Genomic DNA, 25,000 nt, shown 5'->3' on the forward strand with positions numbered 1-25,000 from the left:
ATTTAAAGCTTTTTTTTTAATATCTTGTACAAAAAAAATGAAAATACCAACAACAGCCTTTGAGTCCCATCACTCCCCAGTTTCAGAGCATCTATAGTCACCCTAACTTAGCTTAACCATTTATGCATTACCCAGTCCCTCTAACACCTTCCTCTCTCCGTCCCTCCACCCTCACGAGGTCCTCCCATCTCTCACACACAACGTTCCCTTCCCACTTCTCTATTCCGTTTAGCTTAACCTTTCCCTTCATCTCTGTCCCTCTCTACCTGCCTCCCATCCCTCATCTGTCCTACACCTCTCCCAATACTAATAGTGTTCTCAGCTTCTCCCACGCCCTCACAAGGCTTTTCCAACCTCTATATCCACTTCTCCCGATCCTCTCGCTTCGCAGTTCTCTTAACCTCTCCCTCCATCACTGGTTGAGTCAATCTTCTACCTCGATTTACGGCCCTCTCAACATCCCCCACCTTTCACTCTAGCCCTCTCAGCGCCCCCAGTCCTCGCCTAACATGTCTAGAACCTCATCCCCTTAACCACCCTCTTTCTCCCGGCACCATCACCTGTCTCCTTCCATCTACACTTGGTTAGGAGGAAATACGAGAGGAAGGAAGGCATGGAAGAAGGGAAGAAAGGAGGAGAGGGTAGGAGGGACTTGTTCAGATTTCTTTCCTCTCTTCTTCTTTTTCTAGTTGCTCGTGTTCTCTATTCCTCATTTTGTTTCGTTTTTTTTTTCTTTTGTGGCTTAGCTTTTTTTTTTATTTCTGCTTTCTCTTGTTTTCTAATGCTGTTTTCCTTTCTGTTCATTGTTGAAGTTTCTTTTCTACGATTTTCACTTTCTTTATCTTGTCCTCGATGTCATTTTCACCCTTCTTTTCCTCTTCTATGTCCTCTCCATTCCTCTCCTCCAACCTCTTCTTTTTCCCACTATTCTTCATTTTCAACCTAATATACGTTTTCATCCTTGTCCTCTTTCTTCTCCCGAGTCTTCTTCCTCCTCCTCCTTTGTGTTCCTCTGTGTTTCACCTGCTCCTCCTCCTCCTCCTCCTCCTTTTCATCTTCTTCTTCTTCTTCCTCTTCCTCCTCCTCCTCCCTCCTCCTCCTCCTCCTCCTCCTCCTCCTCCTCCTCCTCCTCCTCCTCCTCCTCGAAGCCATTTCCGTCCTCGTCAAGGCGTGTTCATCTTCAGCCTAACACCATTTGCCAACCAAGTAACTCCCAAGCCGAGCTCCAGCCTCCCTCCCTATTTTTCCCTCACATTTTCAGACGTTCTCGAGGTCACAGGAGAGAGCGAGAGGGAGAGAGACAAGGGAGATAGTTTCTCGTTTCAAAAAAGTAAGTTATATTCTTCTATTGCACTTGATTGTCTTCTTGGCTTGTTACGCAGTGCTGGGTGTTAAGTTATGGTCTGTCGTGTCTCTTTACCGTCAGCTTGATTGCCCTCGTGTTTTGTGCTATGATTTTTGCGAGCGTGTGGATCAGTTTTATTTTTTTTTTTTAATATTTTTATTCTTTTTTTTTCATCTTCCAGTTCTTTCTCGCTTGTTTGTCTTATTTACGACGGCAGGAAAAAGATTGTATTGTCTTTACAGCGAGTCTTTGATGAGCGCACACCGACTCACACACACACACACACACACATACACACAGAAAATGAACTCATATCATTGCAAATCTTTCCCACGAACATCACCTAACATCGCCTTGCTTTCTCCTCCTCCTCCTTCTCTTGGTGGCGCTGTTGGGGGTCGGGTGCGAGAAAGTTGTAAAATTGGAGGCTCTGAGGAGGTCCATCTGGGAACACCTGTCTGCTACCTGAGTGATGGTGACCGAGGAGAGGCAAGAATAGCACTCTCTCTCTCTCTCTCTCTCTCTCTCTCTCTCTCTCTCTCTCTCTGGAGCTCTGAACATTTAACAATTTCAACATCTTACTTTGCTTCCTTTATTTTCAACACTGCACAAATACAACACAAACAACGACACTGCAACTTGTGAAAATTTGTTGAACCTAAAGAGAAAATTACTACTACTATTACTATTACTATTACTACTACTACTATTACCATTGCTACTACTACTACTACTACTACTACTACTACTACTACTACTACTACTACTACTACTACTACTACTACTACTACTACTGCTTTACTACTACTACTACTACTACTACTACTACTACTACTACTACTACTACTATTATTATTATTACTGCTATTACTATTATTACTTCTACTATTACCACTACTACTTCTATTATTACCACTACTACTTCTACTATTACCACTACTACTACTACTACTACTACTACTACTACTACTACTGCTACTACTACTTCTACTAATACCGATACTACTTCTACTACTACTCCACCCACTTTGACCACCACCACCACCACTACTATCTACCTGATGACGCGTTCTCCCTAATCGATTACCAATATACTTAGTGTGGGGAATGAAATGGTTGACTGTTCCGATTTCACGACGAGTGGGCAGGTGAGTAATGTGTACCTGTGAAAATTGATATTAATGAGGATTTATTTTACTGTTATTTCTTTTCTTCCTCCTTTTTTTTCTTTTTTAATTTTTCTTTCCTGTTTTTCATCCTTTTTTGTTATCTTTTCTCTTCTCTACTTTTTTTTTTTACACGTCATCTTTCATTCTTTCCAGTTCCGTTTCTTATCAGTATTTTTCTTCTTATTTTTCCTTATTTTTTTCATCTTTAGTTTTTCTTTGTTGGCATTTCTCGATAAAGATAAAAGAGATTAGAAACTTTGAAGAAAAAAAGAAAATCAGAAAAGTGCAGGACAACACAAGGACGAGTCACGGAAACGAAACAGGTGTTATTTATTACATGTATTATTGATATGACGCAGAACAATAACACATGCATATATCATCACCCATATCTAATTCTTTTTTTCTTCGTTTCTTTATTTTTTAAATTCGCAGAAAAAAAATTAGAATAGATGTTTGAAATAAGGCCCACACAACCTTTCCTTTTCTTTAAATGAAATATGTTGTTATAAAGCTAACCTTCCATTTCTTTTCTTTTTTTATATACTCGCGAAAAAAGATTAAGTTAACATGAAAAAGACAAATAGTCACCCAATCCTTTTTTTCTTATTATGGATAAAAAAGAAGGAAAATAGACATGCCATTACGAAGACAAGTCACTTAACTATCACCAGAACAAAACTTCAACATCTTTCGAGGTGCAGACCCACAAATGATGACGATGATGATGATGATAATGGTGGTGATGATGATAATAATGATGATAATGATTACACTGAACGCTCTTATAAATACTAGTGCAATCTCATCCTTCTTTTTCAGTATGTAAGAGTTCGTTTACCTTCACTGCTGCTTTCAAGTGTTCTGTGCTTAAATGACAGTCAAGACGCAAAGGTTTGTTCACGCGCCGTATTCCTTTCCATTAATGCAACAATCTCGTTTCAACCATAAGTCCTCTGATGTGTTCACGAGCTGTATACTTTTCTATTAATGCAATTATTTTGTTTCAACTGTAAGCCCTTCAATATGTCACAGCCTGTCACCTCACGCAAGCTGAGAAGTAAAAGGTTTCAAGATCAGAGGTATGACTGAAGGAAGACGCAAAATACAGTGGAGCATCAGGTTACAGGATTTCAGGCCAGAACTTTACCTGCAACCTCGAGGACGGTGACAGAAGAGGAAATATAACATACACAAAAGACAAAGAAAACAGAAAATAAAGTTGTCAACACAGTATCAGGTTCATCGGAGTGTTCCCTTGGCGCAGTACAGTAGCATATTTCACATAGTCTACATAACACACCTCTTAGCATTGACTGTTACGTCAGCTACACCTACTTTTTTTTTTAATATACTGGAATAGCTCTCTCTCTCTCTCTCTCTCTCTCTCTCTCTCTCTCTCTCAGCTTTTAGTAATCACAGTTATTCTTTTCTGAACCCACTCTGCTAATTGTGTATTATTGGTGTACCGTATTTCACATTCATAAATATCATCAACTACATTCACTGAAGCACCACCAAAAGCTGATAATCATGTTAAAAATTCATTATTGTGAAAACGATGATAATGATAATATTGATAATGATAATGATGAGAGCAGGCATAAGATCGCGACACAGTGATTCTAACATCAGAATTACCGTAGCTTAGGTGACGCGGTGCCGGGAGCTCGGAAGAAAACGTGAGGTGGTTACAGAAAACGGTATGTATTCCAGCTTTCAAGGTAAGACTTGTATAGGGACAAATAAAAGTGTGAGTAATTATGCATTAATTTTGCTTTGAGATTGTCATGTATTGGGTATCAAATGAAATAATTAACTAACTGCATACATTACGTCTTGCATGATCCTAACATTTTAGGTGTTTGATCTTATCGTAGGAGTAATTTGTTAGAATATGTTAGCTATTAGAATTATGTCGCCTCTCGTTTCCTGCTGATGTCTGTCTGCTCATTCTACAAAATATCAATAGACATAAAATCATACCAAACACGCATTTATTGTACGGCTATTTGAGATTCATTAACAAATTACTTGTTTTTATCTGAAATATATGTTATAATTTGCCGCCACAGTGATAATGCAATACATACAATACGATCAAAGCGAACATTTAATTATTTTGTCCATACCAATAATACAGATAGCGATACTGTAAACGCGTGAGTAAATGGAACAAGCACAATTGGCTATGGTGTTTAACTGTTTATGAACTTCGTGACATTAACAGGATGGTCATGATTAATTGATTATTAAAAATATATATGAAATAGGAAAAGGCGTCGCAACATCGCGGTCATATGTCGTCGAAATGGAAGACACTTGGTTCATGGAGCCACCGACAACCTCACTGTCATAAAGAGCTATCGAATAATTTCGAACAAAAGTATAAAAGGGATCAGTAAATAGACAAATATGTGATAAAAGACAAAAAAAGAAAGGAAGAAAAAGAAAAGTATAAATATAATAAAGAAATAATGAAAAAAATAATGAAAGAATGAATGAATACACGAAATATTCCTCAGTTATAACCAGAAAAGTTTCTGGATAAGAGAGAGAGAGAGAGAGAGAGAGAGAGAGAGAGAGAGAGAGAGAGAGAGAGAGAGAGAGAGAGAGAGAGAGAGTAGTATCTAAGCATGAACACACAATACAAAACAACACAAGATCACTTAACGCCATCCACTAGAAAAAAAAAAAATAACTGACTCCCCAAAATCACAACACACCAACACAACTACAAACAACACAAGAGCAACACAATAAAATCAATGGAGGAGGGAGACGTAGCAAATACAAATACTCCAATTAAAGTTTCAGACCTCCACTGCATTCACCACCACCACCACCACCACCACCACCACCACTAATCTTTGTCGAGTTGGCTTGCCGGTTGGCTGGTTGGAAAGGAGGAGGAGGAGGAGGAGAAGGAGGACGAGGAGGAAGGGGGACTAAAGAAGGAGCATAACTGAAGAAGAAGAAGAAGAAGAAGAAGAAGAAGAAGAAGAAGAAGAAGAAAAAATGATGAGGTAAAAAAAATAAAAAGACGGCTAATAACAACGACTCCACCACCACCACCAACACCAACACCACCACCACCACCACCACCACCACCACCACCACCACCACCACCACCTACAACAACAACAACTACAACAACCACAAATAACCGAAAAGAAGATAATACAAAGCAAGAAAAAAAAAGAGAAAGAGAAAATATAAGAAGAAGAGGAGGAAGAGGAGGAAGAGGAGGAGGAGGAGGAGGAGGAGGAGGAGGAGGGAAGAGAACCGTAAACCAAGACTTCTGCTTCTTTCCGGACACTGGTCTCTTCCCACGTAATATATGAGGCAGGAGGAACAGGCGGGTTAGGAGGCTGGGTGGTGTGGATGAATGAGGTGCAGACAGGTGAGGAGGAGGAGAAGGAAAAAGAGGAGGAGGAGGAGGAGGAGGAGGAGGTATGAAGAAGAAGAAGAAGAAGAAAAAGAAGAAGAAAAGAAAAAAGATGAGGAAGAAGAAGGAAGAAGATGAGAAGAAAAGGAAAAAATGATGATAATACTGATGATAGAAAAAATAATAACATCTATTCCAATAATAATAATAATAATAATAATAATAATAATAATAATAATAATAATAATAATAATAATAATAATAACAATAATAATAATAACAATAATAATAATAATTTCTAAGGTAGATACTACATGATGAAAATATGTAATAGGAAGAATAATAGGAAAGAGAGAGAGAGAGAGAGAGAGAGAGAGAGAGAGAGAGAGAGAGAGAGAGAGAGAGAGAGAGATACCACTACCCTACACATGATAGAGAGAAATGTATCAATGTTTGCATCTATCGTTATATATCCACACCATCCTTTACATACACCCCCTGAGATTCTGAGGGAGAGAGAGAGAGAGAGAGAGAGAGAGAGAGAGAGAGAGAGAGAGAGAGAGAGAGAGAGAGAGAGAGAGAGAGAGAGAGGCATAGAGCTGAGACTATTTTCTTGAACTAGTATTCCTTCTACTTCTCTTGTCCAAACTTTACTTAACTATACTCACTACTCCGTCTCGCCACGACTCACCATTCACTCATTCACTCACCATTCACTCAGACCAAGCACTGCACGACCCACACGACTAATGATGCCTATGTATGTGCCACTATGCAGTCACTAAGGCTGTTCCTGGAAGATGCAGCCTCTCTACTCTCCTCCCGTCTTTCTTTTTCCTACATTCTTCTCCTCCTACTCCTACTCCTCCTCTCTCTCTCTCTCTCTCTCTCTCTCTCTCTCTCTCTCTCTCTCTCTTTTCGTGGTGCGGTATTTTATCTCCTTTCACTTGGTCTGGCGTGGCGGATGCTGAGACAAAACTGCAGCTGTCTCGGAGGGAAAAATACATCAACAACGGAAGGTTTTCAGGGAAAGAAGAGGAAAGATTTGAACATGTTTCGTGGCAGATGTTGTGTGTGCCTTCCCGCTGATATTCTCTCTCTCTCTCTCTCTCTCTCTCTCTCTCTCTCTCTCTCTGCGCATGGTCAAAAACACACACACACACACACACACACACACACACACAGGAACATCATATCTATTCCCATGCCAATGACAAGATAATTTCGAAAAAGAATGACAATTTCCACGAAAAAAAAACATATACTGAACTTTTAATTACTATCCTCAAATTGCTTCCTAAAAATACGAAAAAAAAAAGAAAGAAATGAACGTGATCGTCTTTTTACGGTTTAAAACTCACCTAAACTTGCCTCGTCTACGCTGAATGTTTTATCTATTTATTTTTTCTATCTATTTTTGGAGGGAAAAGGGTAATCCTTCAAAAAGAGCCTTTATTGGAAGATTAATTCCTGAAAACTCGGTTAACTATCTTCACTGGTGCCGAGCGTCCTGTATGGCGCTCGTCACTTTTTTTTTTTTCATTTTTATCTTCTTTTTTTTTCAATCTCCTATCTGGTTGTTAGTTCTTACATTCGCCTCTATACGGCTTTTAGTATAGGGGATGGGTGAATCACAGATAGGGTGCTCTTTCTCTCTCTCTCTCTCTCTCTCTCTCTCTCTCTCTCTCTCTCTCTCTCTCTCTCTCTCTCTCAATATCACGACACTTAAAACTATCTTTAAAATTTCACATTCTGTCACAACAATGTTTCTTTCCCCACACTATGAGAGAAAGATAGATAGAGAGAGAGATAGAGATAGATAGAGAGAGAGATAGAGAGAGAGAGAGAGAGAGAGAGAGAGAGAGAGAGAGAGAGAGAGAGAGAGAGAGAGAGAGAGAGAGAGAGAGAGAAATCACCCTATCTGTGAGTCGCCCATCCCCTCCCTCACCCTTCCTTCCTTCCTTGATGACCTCTGGCGCAACAGGGTGAGGAGCGAAACTGGCCTGGTTTCTCGTCACGCAAGTATGGGGAGGGAGAGGGAAAGAGGGGGATGGATAGGAGAGGGAGAGAGAGAGGGAGAGTTAACCTTGCATCTGGCAGGGTGGAGCAGGGAGAGGCGAAGTCACGAGTCTAAACTACAAGTGATAAGATTTCAATTAAACTTTTTAGCGAGGCGAGGAGGAGGTATATAGAGGAGTGGTAGTGGTGGTGGTGGTAGTAGTGGTGATGGCGGTGGTAGTGGTGGTGATGGTGAAGAAGGTGATACTGAGGAGCAGTTAATAGAAGAAGAAAAAATTAAAGAAGAAAAAGAAGAAGAAGAAGAAGAAGAAGAAGAAGAAGAAGAAGAAGAAGAAGAAGAAGAAGAAGAAGAAGAAGAAGAAGAAGAAGAAGAAGAAGAAGAAGAAGAAGAAGAAGAAGAAGAAGAAGAAGAAGAAAAAGAAAAAAAAGAAAAATGTAGAAAACAAAGAAAAAACAGTATACTACTACTACTACTACTACTACTACTACTACTACTACTACTACTACCACCATCAACAACAACAACAGCAAAACCAACAACAACAACAACAACAGTAAGAGTTCCAAAGAATTAAAAGACAAATATATACAAAGGAAAAATAAAAAAAATGAAGAAGAAGAAGAAAAGAAAGAAATATAAAGATAGAACTACTAGAAAAGAAAAAAAGAAAAGCGGGAAAAAAAGAAAGGTAGAATAAAATAAAACAATAATTGATGAAAAAAATGTGCAAGAAAAAAGATCTCAGCAGGCAGCGAGTAGCGAGCGAGGGAGCAACGCAGTCAAGGAGAATTATTCAAACCTCTTACGGATCCACCAAATTCCTACAGAGAGAGAGAAAGAGAGAGAGAGAGAAAGAGAAAAATATACATCCCACCTAAGACATAGACACTTCATTTCTTCCCTTTCTTCACTTTTCTTTCCTTTTTTTCTTCTTTCTTCCCTGCCTTGATAAACAAACACGAACAAACTCATATCTATTCACCACCCCGCAAGAAGTGCACGTACTGGGAAGCAAAAACCAGCCTCGACTCTTCCTTATTCTCCTTTTTACTATTTAATTTTTGAGCGCCACCTCTGCCGCCTTAATGACTGCACTGGTGAGACGCAGAGATAGAGACAGAGACAGAGAGAGAGAGAGAGAGAGAGAGAGAGAGAGAGAGACAGAGAGACAGACAGACAGATAGACAGTGAACGAGGGAGGAAAGTGCGGGAGAGAGAAAGTAAAAGGGAGGAAAGGGAAGGAAGAAGATGAAGAGATGTTGGAGAGATAAGAGGAAAACACGAATCGAAAGAAGCAGGAAGAAAGAGAAGAGAGAGAGAGAGAGAGAGAGAGAGAGAGAGAGAGAGAGAGAGAGAGAGAGAGAGAGAGAGAGAGAGAGAGAGAGAGAGAGAGAGAGAGAAGGTTTTAGTTGACACAGGCAGAGAGGATGAACGGTAAATGGGACGAGAAGAAAGGAAAGAGAGAGAGACAAAGAGAAAGGGAAAGAAAGCAGACAGGAAGAATGAAGCAGGACGACTGAGATACAAAGTGACACAACAAGATAAATCAAACACGTCTTTTGGCTTTGGGCAAGATGAAAGAAAAGAAAAGACATAAAAAAACAAGAAAAAAAAAACAAGAAATAAAAGAAAAGACAGATTGCAAGAAAAGAAACATGAGGAAAGAAAGACAGAAAAAAAACAACACAACAAAAAAATGAAGGAAAGAAACAGTAAGAAGAAACCAAACACACACACACACACACACACACACACACACACACACACACACACACACACACACACACAAAGTATCGAAGAAAACGAAGGAAAACCAGAGAAAAGTGGGACTCTTCTCTTTCTTCTCACTAACACATATCGCCCCGGGGCACACACACACACACACACACACACACACACAGGCCAGGGATGGGTCTAGGGCTGGACGGGGCTGGGCGAGGCGCTGGGCTCATAGACATGGTGGCAGCGTCCTCGAGGTGCGGAAAGTTAAAGAGAAATTGTCCCTGGAAGACACCTTATCATGGCCAAGTTTGAGCTGAGGGGGAAGGCGGCCTTGGACGAAGGTTATCCTGGACCAGGGAATTGCTACAAGAGAAGAAGGAGGAGGAGGAGGAGGAGGAGGAGGAGGAGGAGGAGGAGGAGGAGGAGGAGGAGGAGGAGGAGGAGGAGGAGGAGGAGGAGGAGGAGGTAAAAGACAAAGACACCGGACAAAAAGAAAAAAATGGGCATGTAAAGAAAAAAAAGTGTATATTATAGAGCTAATGAGAGAGAGAGAGAGAGAGAGAGAGAGAGAGAGAGAGAGAGAGAGAGAGAGAGAGTGTGTGTGTGTGTGTGTGTGTGTGTGTGTGTGTGTGTGTGTGTGTGTGTGTGTGTGTGTGTGTGTGTGTGTGTGTGTGTGAAGGTGACCTGTGTTTTGTCATGGTTGGCTGCCTTCTTATTCTACCCTTTTCATCCACACCTCTCTCTCTCTCTCTCTCTCTCTCTCTCTCTCTCTCTCTCTCTCTCTCTCTCTCTCTCTCTCTCTCTCTCTCTCTCTCTCTCTCTCTCTCTCTCTCTCTCTCTCTCTCTCTCTGCTATATATCAACACTTCTTTATTCTAAATTTAAATATTCAAGCTAAACTAACATACAAAACGTAAACTAAATTTTCTATGTTTATTTATACTTCTAAACACACACACACACACACACACACACACACACACACACACACACACACACACACACACACACTTCACACATACATATAAAACAAAAAGAAACTCTACTCCCTCACTTAAGGTTAAAATGAAGCGATTGAATATGTTAGCATGAAGAACAGAAATATGGTAACTTGAACTCGTGGAAAGATGTTTTGAAATTTATGGAAAAATGTAACATAAAATCTAAAGTTTCTACTTGCGAGGGGTAAAAAATATGTTAATGCTTAATGGATTGTATAGTGAAGGCTGGAACAAACAAACACGTGTGGCTGAGGCTTAAGTTCCTCGCCACACTCGCTTCCCTAACGCACAACACACACTGGTGGTGGAGAGCTAGTGGAGCCCATTACCTGGAGAGAGGCCAGCTAACACACATACATATATCAAGAATACAAGACACACACACACACACACACACACACACACACACACACACACACACACACACATACACACAAACGCGCACAATATCAGATGCCAAGTAAGGTTTCAGGTCAAATGGTTCTCTTTAAAAGTTCTTGAATATCAATATTTTCTTTTTTTGTGGTTGTTGTTGGCAAATAATTTTATCTTAAACGAAAAGTCAAATGACGTACTGAAAATGCAAATAAATGTATAGCGAGTTACATAATATTTGCTTTTATAAATCGTATGCTTTGCTCTCCCTGATGCTTCTCACAGTAGACGGCAGTATGTGAACAGGGATGGAACCCACGGGTCCGCAAATAAGCACAAAAAGAAGAAGAAAAAATAAGAAAATAAAATCCTTTGTTAATGGTGTTCTACTGAAGTTGTGTGTTGATGATCTTGTGGTAGAGATAGTAATTGTGGTGGTGATTGGATGATCCTGATAGAGATTCTGTGGTGGTGATAATTTGGTGCTGACAGTGGTGCTATGGTTATGATGATTTTATGGTGGTGATGGTGGTACTGTTATTGTGATTGATATTTTGTAATCCTCAATGTTAGGTAAAAAAGAAATGTCAACAAGCACTAATTTTCTAGCGTAGTCGGATACAAAATGAAAACAAACACGGTCATTGATATTTTTTTTTTTCCCTTCTGTATAGATAACAACGCCTCGTGTCCAACTGATGGACTGACATTTCACAACATTCACGTTTCAAGCTCAAATAAAAAGAAAATAATAAAATGATAATAAAAAAAATAGAGATCTAGGACAAAAGGTTATCCTGTGTTAGGGAATTACTGCAGGACGAGGAGGAAGAGATTTTCATGGTTTCACATATAAACTCTCACTACATATAATCTTTCAAGGTAAATAAGGATAAAAGATTCTACTGCGATAACTTTGCTGTCTACATTTGAGTTTGATAAATTGTCAAAGTAAAAAAAATAAAAACATAAATCATCTAAGTGCTCCTGTCTTTCAATTTTTCTTTATTTTGTCATTTCACACTTGCTTTCTCGTGTATTCCAGGAAAACCGAATATTAAACAAAGATTTATCACAGGAGAAATTTATGTGGAGAGAGAGAGAGAGAGAGAGAGAGAGAGAGAGAGAGAGAGAGAGAGAGAGAGAGAGAGAGAGAGAGAGAGAGAGAGAGAGAGAGAGAGAGAGAGAGAGAGAGAGAGAGAGAGAGAGAGAGAGAGAGAGAGAGAGAGAGAGAGAGAGAGAGAGAGAGAGACAGACAGACAGACAGACAGACAGACAGACAGACAGACAGACAGACAGAGAGAGAGAGAGAGAGAGAGAGAGAGAGAGAGAGAGAGAGAGAGAGAGAGACAAACAGACAGACAACCAGAGAGAGAGAGAGAGAGAGAGAGAGAGAGAGAGAGAGAGAGAGAGAGAGAGAGAGAGAGAGAAGAGAGAGAGAGAGAGAGAGAGAGAGAGAGAGAGAGAGAGAGAGAGAGAGAGAGAGAGAGAGAGAGAGAGAGAGAGACAGACAGACAGACAGACAGACAGACAGACAGACAGACAGACAGAGAGAGAGAGAGAGAGAGAGAGAGAGAGAGAGAGAGAGAGAGAGAGAGAGAGAGAGAGAGAGAGAGAGAGAGAGAGAGAGAGAGAGAGAGAGAGAGAGAGAGAGAGAGAGAGAGAGAGAGAGAGAGAGAGAGAGAGAGAGAGAGACAGACCAGAGAGAGAGAGAGAGAGAGAGAGAGAGAGAGAGAGAGAGAGAGAGAGAGAGAGAGAGAGAGAGAGAGAGAGAGAGAGAGAGAGAGAGAGAGAGAGACAGACAGACAGACAGACAGACAGAGAGAGAGAGAGAGAGAGAGAGAGAGAGAGAGAGAGAGAGAGAGAGAGAGAGAGAGAGAGAGAGAGAGAGAGAGAGAGAGAGAGAGAGAGAGAGAGAAAGGGGGAAGGAATATATTGCACAGAGCAGAGCGTGTTATTTGACTTCACACTCAAAATTTGCACCGCTATTAGTTGACAGAACGCAGTCCATCTATCTGTGTGTGTGTGTGTGTGTGTGTGTGTGTGTGTGTGTGTGTGTGTGTGTGTGTGTGTGTGTGTGTGTGTGTGTGTGTGTGTGTGTGTGTGTGTGTGTTCATACCACAGTCCATTCCATGTATAGCTGTCTCCATCTTCCAATATATATTTGTATGTTGACATTTCAAAATAATACACTAGCTTTACCAACAAGAGAGAGAGAGAGAGAGAGAGAGAGAGAGAGAGAGAGAGAGAGAGAGAGCCTTTACACCCACACGCTGCAAAAATCACGTGCATAACACAGCGCTGCGCTAAACAAGGTCTAACTGTTCCCTTTAGTCCAATAACAACTGGCTAATAAACAACACCAATTAATTTCCATATACGCACCATTTCTCTCTCTCTCTCTCTCTCTCTCTCTCTCTCTCTCTCTCTCTCTCTCTAAGCCAACCTACATATATTGTGTGACTAATTTCTCTGATTTCAAGTAACGAAGAAGAATAGATTCCACTTCCCTCCTTTCTCTTTCTCCTCCTTCCCTCTGTTTTCTTCCCCAGTACTACCTCTCCTTTCCTCCCAAAACACACACACACACACACACACACACACACACACACACACACACACACACACACACACACACACACACACACACACACACGCGCGCGGAGGCAAGCAAACCATCATCAGCATCAATACACAGAAGTAAAATAAAAAAAAAGATATTGCATTAGGTTACAGTGATGTGCTTGAGAGAGAGAGAGAGAGAGAGAGAGAGAGAGAGAGAGAGAGAGAGAGAGAGAGAGAGAGAGAGAGAGAGAGAGAGAGAGAGAGAGAGAGAGAGGAAAAAGTGGAATTGGTGCAATGAGTTGAAGCCTCTGTTACATGCTCTCGATATTGCGAGTTTATCTGTGTGTGTTTCGCTAAGGTTTCTGCCGCTGCCCTCCTAACGCTGTGGTCTTCTGGGGGAGAGAGAGCAAGGGAAGAGTTGGAGAAAGTAAGTAAAGTGTGTAGTGGAGGCAGGGAAGGCCGACAAGGAAGGTAAATTCTCCCCTTCTATTTTTTTTATTATTTTTTTATTTTTTGCCAAACGAATGTACTGGTATCCACCTCGCTATCTCTCGCTCTGTCTCTCTCTCTCTCTCTCTCTCTCTCTCTCTCTCTCTCTCTCTCTCTCTCTGTAGACTGAAGGACAGGAAAATATTTGCCTCTGATGCTTCGAGTACGCCATTTTGTGAAGAGAAAATAATGGAAAGTGATTCGGTATAGAAACATTTGTCAAACACTTCTGGGTTTTGTGCTTGCTGGCATGTTTTCCTTTTGATGTTAAGCTGTCATGGGGTATTGCACTGCTCACCATTTTCTTTCTTTTTAGCAAATGATTTGGCGGGTTGTATTTTGTATGGGTTTATTGTCCGTTTTTTTATGATTGTTATGAAGAGAACAGGAGAAAACTACCTCTTAAAAATCCTGCTTATATTGCTTTTAAGCCTTTGTTTATATATACTTTTTTTTTTCCTGTTTGATTTAGCATCATTTTTCTTGATTTATTTTCATCATCAGAAATACTAGAACACAAGACACGTATTTTTTTTCTGTTTATTTTCATTATTTGGTTTATCTTTTTTTGAGATGTATAATACATATAATTTTTTTATATATAAACTTGTTTAAAACTTTCATTCCTTTTTTTTTTGTTGTCTCCTTGTTAATAGTAAGTATTTATGTGTGTATGCATATATGTGGCTAGATAGATAGATAGATACATATGTATGAATGTATGAAGTGATAAAATAACCGCTCAAGTTTACGATAGAATTTCCAGTTATAAATGTACACTTCTTTTTTTCCCCTAATCCAGCGGTCAAGGTTGCTGAGTTCGTGGTGATAATGATTCCTCCATGTTGGAATTGTTTTCTGATACATCTTCTTTTTTGTGGGAAGATTTTCATCGATCTGTTCATCTTAATCTATAGAGTTTCTTCCTATTTCCATTACAGGCCTCTTTCACTTTCAATATAAATACATAAATAAATTATAATTAACATGAAAATAAATAATTTTCTAAATGTAATGATGCTGCAGCGAATTTGTAGTAATGTAATTGCATACGAACTGTATTTCATTTCCACATGTACGAGAAAACAAAGAGAGATGATAAGGCAAAAGAGAGTGATGTATTACTCATCGAGGATAGGCTTCCAGCTAACACAGGGCGGCATCTGACACACAAATGCCTCGTAAGAAAAGAAAACGAAAATCGAAATTCTTATTTGATGAGAGGGCTCCACCAACCTTAACGCTTAATAGAACCACGCATTATAAGGAAAATATATCGAAAGAGAGAGAGAGAGAGAGAGAGAGAGAGAGAGAGAGAGAGAGAGAGAGAGAGAGAAAACTATTGAAGGAAAAACCTGGACCGTCTTCGATACCTATCAGCAACGGTCTGTACCCAGCGACGTCCATTGCCACGCGTTCCAGGACATCGCCACACGCCGCGGTGTGGAAGGAAAGACGGCCCTCCAGTGAAGGCAATAGTGGTGTTTGTGGTGATGGTGGTGCGCGTGAATGGTGATAGCAACAACAGCGGTAGTACTGGTCGTTGTGGTTATGATAGTACAAGTAAACGTAAAAACGGTGGTGGCGGTGATGGTGGTGGTGGTAGCAGCGGTGATGGTGGTGGAGCATCGTTGACATTCGGCTGACGCTCGCTCCCAAACTTCATTTCGCAGAGCGACAAAAATAGCCCAGAAAGCGCGACGCTTGATGATTAGATTTGTTAAGTAAAGCGAGAGCTTAACGCCCCTATTACGTGGTTGCCAGGCAACCCACCACCATCATCGCCACCACCACCTCGAGTCACCACCGTCACCACCGCTACAACGATCACCAACACCACCAACACAGCCATTAATAACGTAAATAATATCATCTTCTAAATATTTCACCATTATTTCCACCATCATCACTATTATTATAATCATGAACGTAACTTTCATCCCTCATTACCAATAACATCACCACCATCACCATCTCCACCACCACCACAACCACCACCACCACCACCACCACCACCACCAAAACCACGATTATCATAAAAAAATCATCCTTTCTCTTCTACCACTGCCATCACCAAACTATTACCATCACCCATATCACAACTACCACCATCATCACCTTTTCAACTCCATCCCTGAGTTCAACAACACCAACACAGCTAACACCACACCACCATCGCCACACCTACCATGCATCCTGTTCACTATTAGATGTCACACGCTTCTCGTCTACAACACACATACATTATGCTTAATACACAACATGAAGTAACGCTGAGTTTACAAGCACCATTAAACATATAATTATTGCCATCACCCTTTCAGAGAGAGACAATTTTTTTTTATAATCATTCGTAACTTTTCCATAACCATTCTTATGCTACATTTCATAAAGGAATTCAACAGTTAGGATAGAGAGTGTTAGCTCTCAATTATATCTCTCTTTGGCAGGTGGCGAGTGTAGCATGTTATGTAAGAATGCTTATTTCATACTCTCTCTCTCTCTCTCTCTCTCTCTCTCTCTCTCTCTCTCTCTCTCTTGATTGTCAGCATCGAGTCACAATCAATGTTTTTTTCCTAGCGCCCCTTTCCTCCGAGTGTCAGTTCCCGCGTCCTCATTTTCAGTCGCGTCTGGTAATTTCTCTAACTTCCCCAAACTTTTATGAGAAAAACACCCGCTCGCCATCACACATTTCCTTGGTCAAATAAACGACAAAGCTTGCACGGAAAAGAATAACAATAAAAAAGAGAAAGGTTTCCTCTCCTGGCGCTCGTCCACTGTAATGGGAATCGGCAACAAGATGGCAAAATGTATATGATTGACGTAACTTGTGTTTTAGTGAAGTTCAGACACAATATTGAATTTCCTGAAGAAGTTGCTATGTGGTACTGGATTACTGGTTTAGAGGCTGTTGTTGCTGCTGCTGCTGGTGCTGTCTGTGTGTGTGTATGGATGTGTGACATTGATGGGGAGAAAGATAAAAAGGAGAAAGGGAATTAACTAGGAGAAAGGAAGAAGAGGACCAGGAAGAAGAGCAGGTCCGATGCAGTAAAGGTTAGTATGTGAAGCCAAACTGATGGTTTCTTAGGCTTAGTAGCAACAAATATAGGCTATAGTGTAAAGGTACACACACACACACACACACACACACACACACACACACACACACACACTAGTCCAGCCAAGGAGGCGGGGAGGGGAGGGGCGAGGGCGGGGCTAAGACTGATGGCCTCCAAGCCTTAATCTACTAACAGCTTTGAGAACTCAGCAATTTTTCTTCTTTACGTCTGGGCATCTAAGACAAAATTACCAGCGACATTTCACCGTGAATTCCTTTAAAGGCAAGTCTTCATTGTACGTCTATTTCCTTCACTATTTCTAAAAGCGAAGAAGAATAGTGGGGCAAAATAACGTCACGCTTCTAAAAGCATCATGTCACAAAGAGTCTCCGGCGGAAAGCGAGTCTGTGTATGCTGGACAGAGCAGGGAGAGGAGGGAGAGAGGCAGGGCGGGGAGGAACAGGAGGTGGAAGGTAGTGCATGGTGAGGTGGAACAGAGCAGAACAGAAGGGCGGCTTGAGAAATAAGAAGGGACGGCGACTAGGGTGGGATTGAATGGTTCCGGACTGCTTGAGGCTTGCTTGGGACAGGTGTGGGGCTGGGCGGGGCTAATAATCTAGGATATAGGGCTTGAGATAAGTACTAGCATGGGGCGGAATGAGGCGCGGCGGTACAGGGCGGAGTCAGGCGCGGCTGCTGGTCCCACACCCTAGTCTGGCTCGCCAACAAAGCGTCGTTATTACCGCTGATGGTTCGATGCAATTAGCCATGCCGCCGACCTTGACCTCACAGCGCCCCCTCTCCCTCTCCCTCTCGCTCTCCTCTTCCCTTCCTATGCTCGTTCGTGATCAATAGTTTGCAATGCACGCAGGAATTAGTAATGGTTCGGGGAAGTTTCTTGTACCCTTGTTAAAGCGTCACAAGAGAGTGGTGGTTTGTGTGGTAGATTCCATTTGTATCCTATTGATTTTATACACGATTTCAGTGATTATATTTTTTGCCTTTTTTTTTTATTCCTACGTCTGAACGGAATTAATTTACTCGTTTGTACATTTTATCAAATATTTCAGTTCATGATTGCTATTGATTTCATATTTAGTTTTATTGTTTATGTTTTTTTCCTTGTTCTTGTATATCTATATAAAGAAAAATGGATGTGGACTTTCTATCACTACATCCAGATAGAAAGAAATTATCGTATAGACTCTAGGAAATCTTTCAGTTCATATTTACAAGTGATAGTAGACATAGTTTTATTTTTCTTGTTCTTGTGGGTGCAAATAAGATCAAATAAATATCAACATGTATTTCATCAGATACTTCACTTAATGCTCAATATTCATAATGTATTCAATATCACTGATAATAAATATTTTTTCCTACAAGTAAAATATACCATGTACATTATATCAAATACCGCACTTCAAGTTCATCAATAATTTTCCGTTCAATTCCAGTTGCTACAGTTATTTGTTCAACATTCTGAATAGGAAAAAAATAGTAGAAAAAATCTGCTATCTATAAAATATTTCATGTGCTCTGGCAGCGACCTTAGCGTTGGGGAGCGAGGAGAGGCAGCAGTTCCCGTCCGGCAGGGAATAGTAATGTCAGATACGTGATATATCAAAACTACACGGTCAACCTCGGAAAAAGAAAGAAAAAAAACATACTACGTCCCGTCATGTCCAGGCAGAACAAAGGAACCTGAATAAAACAACAAGAAAAATATAAATAGGCAGAAATTACTGACCTTTGACCTCCAGGGCGATCTGTGCCGGCAGCCCAGTCCATGCATGAGTCACCTTAGTCTTCCAGGGTAGCGAGTCACCTCCCTTCAGCTCCTTCGGGAGGTGTAGACGACTTAGTTCCACAGGGTCACGATTCTGGCGGGAGGAAGAGAAAACACACGGCGTGACTAAACACATACATGACCACCCCACACACACACACACACACACACACACACACACACACACACACACACACACACACATCCACACACACACACACACACACACACACACACACACACACACACACACACACACACACACACACACACACACACACACACACACACACACACACACACACACACACACACACACACACACACACACACAGACCCATCCACACACACACACACACACACACACACACACACATACACAAACACACACATACACAAGCATACACAAACATGCACACTCCCGTTCTTCCCCCATACACACATACACACACACAAACACAGCAGCTCAGTGTAGAAAAATATCCGCGAAAAAAAAATAATGGATGAAACAGGAAGTTCTCAGTTTCCGAGCTTTTGTTTAATCTGTCTTTGTTCCAAAAAATTATCGCCTGAATAAAAAAATCATTCCACGGGAAGCTATTCTAAATCTGCACCAGAAAATGTGCTTCCTGGCCTTACTTTTTTATGGCAGGGTTGCAATTTCCAGAGAGAGAGAGAGAGAGAGAGAGAGAGAGAGAGAGAGAGAGAGAGAGAGAGAGAGAGAGAGAGAGAGAGAGAATCACGGCAGAAAACAACAACAACAACTTACAAGAAAAAGAAACAGAAAAAATCTATAAAAACACAACAACGAAACGCAATATTAGCGAGTTGCAGCAAAATACAACGAGGAAAGTTGATCCGGAAAGTAATAAAATTTTCTCCCTCTCCTGCTCTCCCTCTCCCTCTCCCTCTCACTTCTCTGTGCTTCGCCGGAATGGAAAATAGTGCGCGTCTGTCTACATGGCGCCTGCGTAACTTGGCACAGGTGTCACACGCTCACACATACACACACACACACACACACACACACACACACACACACACACACACACACACACATACAGCTGGCGCTCGTGAACACTGTGTACACAAGCGGGGCGGGACGGGGCGGGGCGGGGCGAGGTGGTGCGGGGCAGGAGATTCACGGTTCCTCATCTGTCTTTTGGTGTGGAGTTTATTGCTCGGCTTGATAAAAAAAATAAAAAATTCCACTCTCGATGTGCAATGCGTCTGCGTGTGTGTCTGTGTCCGTGTGTGTGTGTGTGTGTGTGTGTGTGTGTGTGTGTGTGTGTGTGTGTGTGTGTGTGTGTGTGTGTGTGTGTGTGTGTGTGTGTGTGTGTGTGTGTGTGTGTGTGTGTTTGAGCCCTCACGCCAGGCAATGAACGGAAGAGGATTGCATATTAGTTTTGGAGGGAAGGGAATTAGTTATAGTGTGGTTAGTGGAGAAAGGCGAATGGTGGAAAGGATGGTGAGAAGGAGGAGGAGGTGGAGGTGGAGGTGGAGGAGGAGGAGGAGGAGGAGGAGGAGGAGGAGGAAGGAAGAAAGAAGAGTAAGAAAAAAGAAGAGGAAGAGGAAGAAGATGAGGTAGAAGAAGAAGAACAACAACAACAACAACAACAACAACAACAACAACAACAACAACAACAACAACAACAACAACAATGCGAAGAAGCACCTGATCAGTCTCACCTGAGGAAAGAAGCATCTGACAGGTTACTCCTGCCTCATTACCACCTGCATGATTTATCCTCGACTAATGCACGCCTGAGGGGGAACTAAATCAGAGCTCCTCCAGGCCACCCCATGAATCAGGCGCCTCGTAACTCAACGCTCCAAAATTATTTACAGTCCATCATAAAAAAATTTCCCCTCTCTTTCTCTCTTTCCTTTCACTTTTTAGAAATTATCACGCTCTGAAAACACTGAGTGAGTGTTTCATGCTTGCTTTGTCTGCTGGTGACTGGTGTTGTGCGGTGTTGCTGTCTAGTCTTCATTGTTGCAGAATCGATAAAGATAAACTGTGTGGATAATATTGAAAATAACATTAGCGTTTACATAGGAGGTCTAAGCTAGGATAAGTTAGGTTAGGTTTATATTGAATCAGCATATATATTTCACAACCACTGAATGAAATGTTGTAAAATGTGTAGACAACAAATATTAAAATAAAATTAGAGATTCTATCCAGAGGGTTGGTTTGTTAAAGTAAGGTCTCGTTTATATCAATTAATTTCACATACTTAATTGGCAATCGCTTTATTTTGTAGATCAGAATAAGGAAAATAACATATTTTTGCACTTGAACAAAATTAATAGTCAGTGTCAGGATGTTAGTAAGCTAAGGTTGCTTCAATATTATCTGCACACATAATCTTATAAAACTGCTAGAATTAACAGGAGTGTTTTTCACTTATATGAAGAAGTATCATATTATCGAGACTGACTGTGAGTGAACATTTCCATTTGCTTAAATCTTTTTATACCCACTTCATGTAATACTGTGAATCATAAAGTTCGTCTCATAAAACAAAATAACATAAAAGGAAAACTGTATTAAAGGAGCAAACAAGCAAAGAGTGCCGAAAGATTTAGAATGGTTTTCAAGGGGCCGCCGTGGTAGAGTGAAACCATGTGCGCTTTGGGGTCCGAGGGTTTCAAGCGCCGGGGTTCGAATCCTGTCCACGGTCCGAGTGTAGGTTAGGCTTCCTCACTCGGGGAAACGGTTTCCTAGCGGGTGGGGTTTGAGATAAGAAGTGCCCCAAAAAGTACCCCCTTTAGCCCATAGATTCCGGTGAAAAGCCCACATGGTATAAAAAAAGAGATAGGATAAATCAGGGTTTGTCTTAATAAAAGGGATCACATTCTGCGAGTGTTCATGCTTCGTGGATGTTAGCAGTGAATTCAATGTAAATTTTATGGTTCTAGTGATATTTTCATGAAGATTCTACACTTTTACTTGAATAAAATGTATAACAATCCGATCAAACATTTTCGTAGCCTTCTAAATCCTCAATAGAGTTCGAAACGTTTAAATGTACACAAAACGATTTCCATTACACTGATTCGCTTTAGTATTGCAGATTCGCTTTACTATTTCAGAAAGAGAGAGAGAGAGAGAGAGAGAGAGAGAGAGAGAGAGAGAGAGAGAGAGAGAGAGAGAGACTTATCACACACACCTACACCTACACCTCCCATTCTCTAAACGTCTAACACAACACCTCCATTTGCTTCCCATCTTCTCCTCTTCCCCTCTCCGACACACACAATCAGAAGCAACACACTGTTCCCCTCACTCCTTCCTGCCTCTTACATACAGATACTGCAAACAATACTGATACACACTTCCGTTTTTCTGAGATACAAATACTTAATGTCTTCTGAGTTAGGGGCATTCGAATAATTCAATGCTATAAAGTGGCCTTCAATCACCACAACTTGTTTCCTATAACTCTTAAAGAACGAATATTTGATAGGGTTTTTTTCCGAGGTCATAGTATTGAGAGAATGCATCTTTCCTTAGTACTCTCAAGTATAATACATTAAGACAGCTTTTAATTTTTTTCCCCTTCATTTAATTCTACGTTAGAAAGTAAAGAATGAAATACAAAAAGGAGGAAATGAAATAATAAGGAATAAATGGAGTAAAATTATGTGTATACTTTGCAGAACGTGGAAGGAAAAATGTTGCCGGAAAAAATGCGAGGAAAATAAGAACGACTTTGTAAAGAATAAAAAAAAAAAGAGATAGAAGCAAAGGAGGAGAAGAAGGAGGAGGAAAAGAATATAGAAAAGGATGAGATAGAGAAGGAGTAAAAGAAGAGGGACAAAATTAGAAGGGAGAAGGAAGTATGAAGCAGGAGGAGAGAAACCGAATGATAAGAAAGAAAGAAACAACAACAACAACAACAACAACAACAACAACAACAACAACAAGAAGAAGAAGAAGAACAAGAAGAAGAAGGACAAGAAAAAGGAGGAGGAGGAGGAGGAGGAGGAGAAGGAAGAAGACGAAAAAAAGAAGAAAATGAAGAGTGAATGAGTAATTAGAATAAGGAGCTACAAAGAAGAATAAATAACCAAACAAACTAAAAACATGCCTAAAAAAAAAAAAAGAGAATGCAAGATAGAAAGAGAAAGAATCAGGAAGAGATGATAGGAAGGAAGAGTAAGAGTAGGAGCAGGAGTAGGAGGAGGAGGAGATAGAGGCGGGAGATTTCTGGGTGAGAGAGTGAGTCATTAGTTGGGGTGTCGTGGGACTAATGCAGTAATCAAGCTCACTAATGCAGATCGCTCGGGGTGGCATTATTAAAGCTTTTAATATCAAGGTTGGAGCACCAGCGATTTATGGGAGGTATTACGCTGAGCAGAACCACGATTGCTACTCCTTCTCCTCCTCCTCCTCCTCCTCTTCCTCCCCTTTTCCTGTTCCTCTTCCTCCCCCTTCTACTGCTTATCCTCCTCTTTAGACTCATTCTCCTTACCGTTTCTCTCCTCTTTCTCCTGGCATTCATCTTCCTATTCCTCATCCTCCTCCCACTCGTTACAATATTCTTTTTTTCCATTCCATTCTATCTTCCATCTTTTCTTCTTCTTTTTCTCCTCTTACATTGCTTCCTAGTGTAATTTTCTTCTGTCTTATCTTATTATTTCTTTCAAGTTCTTCTTTCTCCTCCTTTACTTTCCTTCTCCCCATTTTTTTCTTATCAATATTCTTATTTTTTTTTCTTTTCCTTTGCTTAAACTTCCTCTTTCTTCTCCTTCTCCTACGTCTCCTCTTCCTCCTTCTTCAGTCGTCCACCATCTTCACCACCATTGTCTTCATTCTAATCATTACTGGCACATCCTCATCTAGTCCCGCCGTCACCACCATCACTACCACCAACGCCACCACCTCCACCACCCCAACCATCACCTTCACTATCACTCCTACTTCAGCCACACCACCAGCCTGCCGCAGACACCAGCACCTGACGCTCTTCCCTTGCCTGTCTCTTCCCTTTCAGAGCTCTCCCCTTCCTCCCTAACACTTTCAGGGATGAAGGACTGGTTTGCATAGCGCTAATGTTGCAAAGAGTGAAGCTGCTGGCCGTGACGATGATAAAATAATTAAGTAGTGATTCTGGGTGTTGAGTGATAGTAAATTTGGTGAAAATGAACGGAGTTATGAGATAGTAGAGGTAGCGTTGTGTGTGTGTGTGTGTGTGTGTGTGTGTGTGTGTCTGTGTCTGTGTCTGTGTCTGTGTGTGTGTGTGTGTGTGTGTGTGTGTGTGTGTGTGTGTTTCACTGTTTGATCTGCTGCAGTCTCTGACGAGACAGCCAGACGTTACCCTACGGAACGAGCTCAGAGCTCATTATTTCCGATCTTCGGATAGGCCTGAGACCAGGCACACACCACACACCGGGACAACAAGGTCACAACTCCTCGATTTACATCCCGTACCTACTCACTGCTAGGTGAACAGGGGCTACACGTGAAAGGAGACACACCCAAATATCTCCATCCGGCCGGGGAATCGAACCCCGGTCCTCTAACTTGTGAAGCCAGCGCTCTAACCACTGAGCTACCGGGCTGTGTGTGTGTGTGTGTGTGTGTGTGTGTGTGTGTGTGTGTGTGTGTGTGTGTGTGTGTGTGTGTGTGTGTGTGTGTGTGTGTGTGTGTGTGTGTGTGTGTGTGTGTGTGTGAATGTGTTTGTTTTCATAAACAGATTTTCTAATGCTCTGAACAATATTATGCATTGATCTTACGACCACATGATCAATACACAAAAGTTAATGTATTTCACGACTTAACCAACAATGTTATGTACTAAACATATATTTGTATTTTATTAAAGAAATATGAAAAGACAACAACGATGGTAAATTCATTCAGGCTTTCAAAATAAACGATCTATGAGATAAGTTATTTTAATCAAAACTCTGATTGCAATGAATCTGTCAAGAGAAAAACGAAACTACAAAGCCCCTGAGATTGTGAATTTACATTGCGCACCAACCTGGCAATTTAAAAAATATGAGGCCATTTCCGTGTTACAATATTACGAATTAAATTATTTCATGTAAAAAACTTTTCTGTGTG

The 25,000-nt window shown here is 41.0% G+C and overlaps 1 protein-coding gene across 3 annotated transcripts in view; it reads right to left on the reverse strand.

Annotated features, from left to right (window-relative positions):
• Positions 1-25,000, reverse strand: part of LOC123520860 — a 1,438,509-nt gene that overhangs the window by 1,383,210 nt on the left and 30,299 nt on the right. For all 3 annotated transcript variants that reach the window (XM_045283505.1, XM_045283504.1, XM_045283506.1), the window contains one exon: positions 18,883-19,015. In XM_045283505.1, coding sequence (XP_045139440.1) covers positions 18,883-19,015 — 133 coding nt within the window. The remainder of the gene's footprint in view (positions 1-18,882; positions 19,016-25,000) is intronic.

The sequence above is a fragment of the Portunus trituberculatus genome, chromosome 47 (genome assembly GCF_017591435.1).
Source record: "Portunus trituberculatus isolate SZX2019 chromosome 47, ASM1759143v1, whole genome shotgun sequence".
Lineage (NCBI taxonomy): Eukaryota > Metazoa > Arthropoda > Malacostraca > Decapoda > Portunidae > Portunus > Portunus trituberculatus.